Source organism: Delphinapterus leucas, chromosome 9 (genome assembly GCF_059928025.1).
Source record: "Delphinapterus leucas isolate spDelLeu-1000000601 "Yukka" chromosome 9, BTC_Dleu_Yukka2, whole genome shotgun sequence".
Taxonomy (NCBI): domain Eukaryota; kingdom Metazoa; phylum Chordata; class Mammalia; order Artiodactyla; family Monodontidae; genus Delphinapterus; species Delphinapterus leucas.
Window position 1 is genome coordinate 65,460,384 of NC_143137.1, and position 9,061 is coordinate 65,469,444.

Here is a 9,061-nt window from a genome sequence, read left to right on the forward strand (position 1 = left end):
TAGTATAGTCTGAAGTCAGGGAGCCTGATTCCTCCAGCTCCGTTTTTCTTTCTCAAGATTGCTGTGGCTATTCGGGGTCTTTTGTGTTTCCATACAAATTGTGAAACTTTTTGTTCTAGTTCTGTGAAAAATGCCAGTGGTAGTTTGATGGGGATTGCATTGAACCTGTAGATTGCTTTGGGTAGTAGAGTCATTTTCACAATGTTGATTCTTCCAATCCAAGAACATGGTATATCTCACCATCTATTTCTATCATCTTTAATTTCTTTCATCAGTGTCTTATAATTTTCTGCATACAGGTCTTTTGTCTCCTTCGGTAGGTTTATTCCTAGGTATTATATTCTTTTTGTTGCAGTGGTAAATGGGAGTGTTTTCTTAATTTCACTTTCAGATTTTTCATCATTAGTGTATAGGAATGCCAGAAATTTCTGTGCATTAATTTTGTATCCTGCTACTTTACCAAATTCATTGATTAGCTCTAGTAGTTTTCTGGTAGCATCTTTAGGATTCTCTATGTATAGTATCATGTCATCTGCAAACAGTGACAGCTTTATTTCTTCTTGTCCGATTTGGATTCCTTTTATTTCTATTTTTCTCGGATTGCTGTGGCTAAAACTTCCAAAACTATGTTGAATGAGGGTGGTGAGAGTGGGCAACCTTGTCTTGTTCCTGATCTTAGTGGAAATGGTTTCAGTTTTTCACCATTGAGGATGATGTTGGGTGTGGGTTTGTCATATTTGGCTTTATTATGCTGAGGAAAGTTCCCTCTATGCCTACTTTTGCAGGGTTTTTATCATAAATGGGTGTTGAATTTTGTCGAAAGCTTTCTCTGCATCTATTGACATGATCATATGGTTTTTATTCTTCAGTTTCTTAATATGGTGTATCACATTGATTGATTTGGGTATATTGAAGAATCCTTGCATTCCTGGGATAAACCCCACTTGATCATGGTGTATGATCCTTTTAATGTGCTGTTGGATTCTGTTTGCTAGTATTTTGTTGAGGATTTTTGCATCTATGTTCATCAGTGATATTGGCCTGTAGTTTTCTTTCTTTGTGACATCTTTGTCTGGTTTTGTTATCAGTGAGATGGTGGCCTCATAGAATGAGTTTGGGAGTGTTCCTCCCTCTGCTATATTTTGGAAGAGTTTGAGAAAGATGGGTGTTAGCTCTTTTCTAAATGTTTGATAGAATTCACCTGTGAAGCCATCTGGTCCTGGGCTTTTGTTTGTTGGAAGATTTTTAATCACAGTTTCAAATTCAGTGCTTGTGATTGGTCAGTTCATATTTTCTATTTCTTCCTGATTCAGTCTTAGAAGGTTGTGCATGTCTAAGAATTTGTCCATCTCTTCCAGGTGGTCCATTTTATTGGCATAGAGTTGCTTTAGTAATCTCTCATGATCTTTTGTATTTTTGCAGTGTCAGTTGTTACTTCTCCTTTTTCCTTTCTAATTCTAATGACTTAAGTCTTCTCCCTTTTTTCTTGATGAGTCTGGCTAATGGTTTATCAATTTTGTTTATCTTCTCAAAGAACCAGCTTTTAGTTTTATTGATCTTTTTAATCACAATTAAGTTAATTATCATTTCCTTCATTTCTTTTTGATTTATTTCTGATCTGATCTTTATGATTTCTTTCCTTCTGCTAACTTTGGGGTTATTTTGTTCTTCTTTCTCTAATTGCTTTAGGTGTAAGGTTAGGTTGATTATTTGAGATGTTTCTTGTTTCTTAAGGTAGGATTGTATTGCTATAAACTTCCGTCTTAGAACTGCTTTTGCTGCATTCCATAGGTTTGGGGTCAACGTGTTTTCAGTGTCTTTTGTTTCTAGGTATTTTTTGATTCCCTCTTTGATATCTTCAGTGATCTCTTGGTTATTAAGTAGTGTATTGTTTAGCCTCCATGTGTTTGTACTTTTTACAGATTGTTTCCTGTAATTCATATCTAGTCTCATAGCGTTGTAGTCGGAAAAGATACTTGATACCATTTCAATTTTCTTAAATTTACCAAGGCTTGATTTGTGACCCAGGATATGATCTATCCCGGAGAATGTTCCATGAGCACTTGAGAAGAGTGTGTATTCTGTTGTTTTTCGATGGAATGTCCTATAAATATCAATTAAGCCCATCTTGTTTAATGTATCATTTAAAGCTTGTGTTTCCTTATTTATTTTCATTTTGGATGATCTGTCCATTGGTGAAAGTGGGGTGTTAAAGTCCCCTACTATGACTGTGTTACTGTCAATTTCCCCTATAATGGCTGTTAGTATTTTTTTTTTTTCTTTTTGCAGTACGCAGGCCTCTCACGGTTGTGGCCTCTCCCATTGCGGAGCACAGGCTCCAGATGCGCAGGCTCAGCGGCCATGGCTCACGGGCCCAGCCACTCCATGGCATATGGGATCTTCCCGGACCGGGGCATGAACCCGTGTCCCCTGCATGAGCAGGTGGACTCTCAACCACTGCACCACCAGGGAAGCCCTGGCTGTTAGTATTTGCCTTATGTGTTGAGGTGCTCCTATGTTGGGTGCATAAATATGTACAATTGTTATATATTCTTCTTGGATCAATCCCTTGATTATTATGTAGTGTCCTTCTTTGTCTCTTGTAATAGTCTTTATTTTAAAGTCTATTTTGTCTTACATGAGAATTGCTACTCCAGCTTTCTTTTGATTTCCATTTGCATGGAATCTTTTTCCATCCCCTCACTTTCAGTCTGTATGTGTCCCTAAGTCTGAAGTGGATCTCTTGTAGACAGCGTATATACGGGTCTTGTTTTTGTATCCATTCAGCCAGTCTATGTCTTTTGGTTGGAGCATTTAATCCATTTACATTTAAGGTAATTATTGATATGTATGTTCCTATTACCATTTTCTTAATTGTTTAGGGTTTGTTATTGTAGGTCTTTTCCTTCTCTTGTGTTTCCTGCCTAGAGAAGTTCCTTTAGCATTTGTTGTAAAGCTGGTTTGGTGGTGCTGAATTCTCTTAGCTTTTGCTTGTTTGTAAAGGTTTTAATTTCTCCCTCAAATCTGAATGAGATCCTTGCTGGGTAATCTTGGTTGTAGGTATTTCTCCTTCATCACTTTAAATATGTTCTGCCACTCCCTTCTGGCTTGCAGAGTTTCTGCTGAAAGATCAGCTGTTAACCTTATGGGGATTCCCTTGTGTGTTGTTTGTTGTTTTTCCCTTGCTGCTTTTTTTTTTTTTTTTTTTTTGCGGTATGCGGGCCTCTCACTGTTGTGGCCTCTCCCGTTGCGGAGCACAGGCTCCGGACGCGCAGGCTCAGCGGCTCATGGCTCACGGGCCCAGCCGCTCCCACGACATGTGGGATCTTCCCGGACCGGGGCACGAACCCGTGTCCCCTGCATCGGCAGGCAGACTCTCAACCAGTGCGCCACCAGGGAAGCCCCCCTTGCTGCTTTTAATATGTTTTCTTTGTATTTAATTTTTGATACTTTGATTAATATGTGTCTTGGCGTGTTTCTCCTTGGATTTATCCTGTATGGGACTCTCTGTGCTTCCTGGACTTGATTAACTGTTTCCTTTCCCATATTAGGTAAGTTTTCAACTATAATCTCTTCAAATATTTTCTCAGTCCCTTTCTTTTTCTCTTCTTCTTCTGGGACCCCTATCATTTGAATGTTGGTGCATTTAATTTTGTCCCAGAGGTCTCTGAGACTTTCCTCAGTTCTTTTCATTCTTTTGTCTTTTTTCTGTTCTGCAGTAGTTATTTCCACTATTTTATCTTCCAGGTCACTTATCTGTTCTTCTGCCTCTGTTATTCTGCTATTGATCCCTTCTAGAGCATTTTTAATTTCATTTATTGTGTTGTTCATCATTGTTTGTTTGCTCTTTAGTTCTTCTAGGTCCTTGTTAAACATTTCTTGTATTTTCTCTCTTCTATTTGCAAGATTTTGGATCATCTTTACTATCATTATTCTGAATTCTTTTTCAGGTAGACTGCCTATTTCCTCTTCATTTGTTAGGTGATGGGTTTTTGCCTTGCTGCTTCATCTGCTGTGTGTCTTTCTGTCTTCTCATTTTGCTTAACTTACTGTGTTTGGGGTCTGCTTTTCGCAGGCTGCAGGTTCGTAGTTCCCGTTGTTTTTGGTGTCTGTCCCCAGTGGCTAAGGTTGGTTCAGTGGGTTGTGTAGGCTTCCTGGTGGAGGGAACTAGTGACTGTGTTCTGGTGTGTGAGGCTGGATCTTGTCTTTCTGGTGGGCAGGTCCACATCTGGTGGTGTGTTTTGGGGTGTTTGTGGCCTTATTATGATTTTAGGCAGCCTCTCTGCTAGTGGATGGGGCTGTGTTCCTGTCTTGCTAATTGTTTGGCATAGGGTGTCCAGCAGTGTAACTTGCTGGTTGTTGAGTGAAGCTGGGTCTTGGTGTTGAGATGGAGATCTCTGGGAGATTTTTGCAATTTGATATTACGTGTAGCTGGGAGGTCTCTTGTGGACCAGTGTCCTGCACTTGGTTCTCCCACCTCAGAGGCACAGCCCTGATGCCTGGCTGGAGCACCAAGAGCCTTTCATCCACACGACTCAGAATAAAAGGGAGAAAAAATGGATAGATAGAAAGAAAGAAAGAAAGAAAGGAAGAAAGGAAGAAAGAAAGAAAGAAAGAAAGTAGGAAGATAAAATAAAATAGGTATTAAAATAAAATATAATTATTAAGAAAAAATTTTTAAAAAGTTAAAAAAAATTTTAAAAACGGACATACAGAACCCTAGGACAAATGGTAAAAGCAAAGCTATACAGACAAAATCACACACAGAAGCACACACATACACACTCACAAAATGAGAAAAAGGGAAAAAATATATATATATATAACTTTGCTCCCAAAGTCTACCTCCTCAATTTGGGATGATTCGTTGTCTCTTCAGGTATTCCATAGATGCAGGGTCCATCAAGTTGATTGTGGAGATTTAATCCGCTGCTCCTGAGGCTGCTGGGGGAGATTTCCCTTTCTCTTCTTTGTTCACACAGCTCCTGGGGTTCAGCTTTGGATTTGGACCCGCCTCTGCGTGTAGGTCGCCTGAGGGCGTCTGTTCTTCGCTCAGACAGGACAGGGTTAAAGGAGCAGCTGCTTCGTGGGCTCTGCTCACTTGGGGCGGGGAGGGGGGGGGGCCGGTAGGGGTACAGAATGTGGGGCAAGCCTGCGGCGGTAGAGGCCAACATGATGTTGCACCAGCCTGAGGCGCGCCGTGTGTTCTCCCGGGAAGTTGTCCCCGGATCACGGGACCCTGGTGTGGCGGGCTGCACAGGCTCCCGGGAGGGGAGGTGTGGAGAGTGACCTGTGCTCGCACACAGGCTTCTTGGTGGCGGCAGCAGCAGCCTTAGCGACTCATGCCCGTCTCTGGGGTCCGCGCTGATAGCCGCAGCTAGCGCCCGTCTCTGGAGCTCCTTTAAGCAGTGCTCTTAGTCCCCTCTCCTCGCGCACCAGGAAGCAGAGGCAAGAAAAAGTCTCTTGCCTCTTCGGCAGCTCCAGACCTTTTCCCGGACTCCTTCCCGGCTAGCTATGGCTCACTAGCCCCCTTCAGGCTGTGTTCACACAGACAGCCCCAGTCCTCTCCCTGGGATCCGACCTCCGAAGCCCGAGCCTCAACTCCCAGCCCCCGCCCGCCCCGGCGGGTGAGCAGACAAGCCTCTCGGGCTGGTGAGTGCCGGTCGGCACCGATCCTCTGTGCGGGAATCTCTCCGTTTTGCCCTCCGCACCCCTGTTGCTGTGCTCTCCTCCGCGGCTCCGAAGCTTTCCCCCTCCGCCACCCGCAGTTTCCGCCCGCGAAAGGGCTTCCTAGTGAGTGGAAACTTTTCCTCTTTCACAGCTCCCTCCCACTGGTGCAGGTCCCGTCCCTATTCTTCTGTCTCTGTTTTTTCTTTTGCCCTACCCAGGTTCGTGGTGGGTTTCTTGCCTTTTGGGAGGTCTGAGGTCTTCTGTCAGCGTTCAGCAGGTGTTCTGTAGGAGTTGTTCCGCACGTAGATGTATTTCTGATGTATTTGTGGAGGGGAAGTTGATCTCCGCATCTTACTCTTCCACCATCTTGAAGCTCCGACAATTTAGATTTTTATAAATTCCTTTTGAGGAATGCTGTTCTTTCTGGCACAGTTTTTTGTTTGTTTGGTTTTGTATTATTGCAAAGTAAAGAATAATTATGCTGTAAGAATAATTCAATAAAATTTGGAATTTTTTCAGGCAATAATGAGACTCTCATGCACATTCCATGGCAGATGAGAGAAGACAATAAGGAATTGTTCATATGGAGTAGCACTGGCTACTTTAGGGCAATGAAAATTTGATTTATTACTTTTATTGGCAAGCTTTTCATTCTATAGTTATTTTACTTTAATTGAAACTAACTCACTTTATTTGTCTTTTAAATTCTTTTTAGCCAAAATATACCTTGAGACAGACCCTTCTGGAAGAGACAATGGGACGCCAATTGTCATCATAAAACAGGGCCATGAGCCATCTACATTCACAGGCTGGTTCCTGGGCTGGGATTCCAGCAGGTGGTAAACTGAGTTTTGTAGGAAAAAGCAAACAAACAAGTAAGCATTATGGGGCAGCTGTCCCGTTGCTATTTGGTGGGGAGAAAGGGGGAGCTTGTTTGTTTGTTTGACTTTAGAAAATTAACCTCAGCCATGTGGCTGTTTTTTAATGCTTAGTACTGGTTTGAAATTTCTTTTAAACTGGAATTTTCTTATGTTAGTATTTTTAAATAACTTAAAGTAAACTTTTGTTATGGACCAGTATTAGCTCTGCTGGATCCTGGCTTATATCTTTTATATGACCTTTTAAAGGAAAGAAGCTCTGCTCAGTCTAGGGGAGTTTGTCAGGAAATTTTACAATTCAGGAGTGATTAGCCAAACTTGTACTTTAATATATCAGAGAAGAAAGTTATAAATGCCTTTGAGGTTATTCTCCTTTCTGTGTGTTATGTTCAAAAGAATCACATGCTTGCAGTAAGGTTTCCATTAAAATAGGTTTAAAAGTTTGCTGTTTTCCTTCTTTAGCCAATGTGACTTTGATACCATTAACTCTTAAGTGTCATTTTCTTTTTTTTAAAAAAGTTTTTGGCCACACCCCACGGCATGTGGGATCTTAGTTCCCCAACCAGGGATTGAACCCATGCCTCCTGCATTGGAAGGCAGAGTCTTAACCACTGGACCGCCAGGGAAGTCCAGTGTAATTTTCTAGGAGAAACTTTACCTTTTTGGCCTTTTAAAAAGCCTTTGAGGGGCTTCCCTGGTGGCGCAGTGGTTGAGAGTTTGCCTGCCAATGCAGGGGACACGGGTTCTGCCCCGGTCCGGGAAGATCCCACATGCCGCCGGGCGGCTAGGCCCGTGAGCCATAGCCACTGAGCCTGCGCGTCTGGATCCTGTGCTCCGCAACGGGAGAGGCCGCAACGTGAGAGGCCTGCGTACCGCAAAAAAAAAAAAAAAAAAAAAGCCTTTGAAAGCACAGCTCTTTCATGACAAAATAATTTGTATTCGTATCCACTTTTATATATATCTATATATTTGACAGTAATGTTTAATATCTCAAAAGATATGTACAAAAAGGTTTCACTAATCCTGTCTTTCCTCATTAAAATACATCTTTTTAAAAAGGTTGTTGTGACATTTTATTCAAGTGTGATGTATCAGTTAATTACACAGTTAACCTTAAGGTTACAAATACTTTTATGCATAAATATGAATTTAATTTTTAAAAATTCATTCTCATTAGTCAAAATTAAACTTTTCCATGGTTATATAATTTTCAACTTTAAATACCATAGTGCAAATGAAAGCGGGGTCCTGTTAAAAAATACACAGAAGCATATTAACAGTTTTAAGAGTTTTCGTGAGCAAAAATCGATTTGGATTGGGCAGCGCCAAAGCGAGCACTCCAAGGGGACTATAATGGAGAAAAGGTGGAAACAAAGCAAGGAAATTACTACTGATTGGCTACAGCTTGAAGCCTAGTTGACTCTGATTGGTTGCCCGTAGGTTTGGATTTCGTAACCGTGAGGCATTTACAGGCTTAGGTTTTGGTGTGCTTACGTCGGCTGCCACGGCACTGGAGCCGCCTCAGTCTAATGCCTCCTCGCTTAACTAAACAGAAAACAGGCTTTGGGGCCGAAGACGGCGCTCAGGAAAGCAGAAAATGGCTTTGGTGGTAAGCTACGGGGTGGCAGGGTGAGGAGGGGAAGCCATACTTAAGTGGGAAGGGGAATCAAACAGAGATGGGATCTGAGGAATTCTCACCCTCTCGCTGGGGAAATGAAGGGCTGTGTGTTTCAGATTTGGTCCTGGCCTGGGTCCTGGCATGAGAACGTGGACCCGCGTCCATTACGGCCTGAAGGTGGATGGTCTTGTGGGGACCTGGGGCTTAGGTGGGTGGTAGGGAAGCAGTGAGAAGCTGTACTTCCAGGGACTGTTCATTCATTTAATAAATATTTATTAGGCATCTGCTTGGTGTCAGGCGCTCTAGGGTCCAACGTGAATGAAACTGACAAAATCCCAAAGGTCATGGAGTTTATATTCCAGGGAAGAGGCTAATAAAAACAAAATCAGTAAGTGATATATTATAAAAATATATTAGAAGATAAGTTCTGTGGAGGGAAAAAGATAAAGAAGGAAGATAGGAAATACTTGGATAAGAGTGAGGTGGGGTACAGATTTCATAGGGTGCTTAGGCAGGAGCAAACCTTGTGATCACACCTGAGCAGAAGCAATGCCAAGTACTAAGGCCTGGAGGTGGAAGCAAGCCCCATATAATGGGGCTGAAGTCTCAAGAAGCAGGGAGATTCCTTGGGGTTCTCTCCTGTCACCACTGGGCTACAAAACATTCATCTTCAGCAGACCTGCTGTTTAAGCCTGAGTTGTGAAAAGGTTGCTTTCCCAAATCCGAAACCCAAGTACTCAGAGGCAGGGATGGTGATGCCCGACGAGACAGGCGCGGCATCAGCACAAGCAGTGTGGGGAGAATGTAGCCATGCGGGGTGCTCACAGAAATTACCAGCAGCAACAGCTGCTGTATCAGGGAGGCTCATGAGTCCTGTGTTAGTGGACTGAAGGGC

At 42.5% G+C, this 9,061-nt stretch overlaps 1 protein-coding gene across 2 annotated transcripts in view; it reads left to right on the top strand.

Moving 5' to 3' along the window:
- Positions 1-8,075, top strand: part of SCIN (scinderin) — an 82,091-nt gene extending 74,016 nt beyond the window's left edge. For both annotated transcript variants that reach the window (XM_022587220.3, XM_022587211.2), the window contains one exon: positions 6,386-8,075. In XM_022587220.3, coding sequence (XP_022442928.2) covers positions 6,386-6,513 — 128 coding nt within the window. In that variant the 3' untranslated portion in view covers positions 6,514-8,075. The remainder of the gene's footprint in view (positions 1-6,385) is intronic.
- Positions 8,076-9,061: the final 986 nt, after the last annotated feature.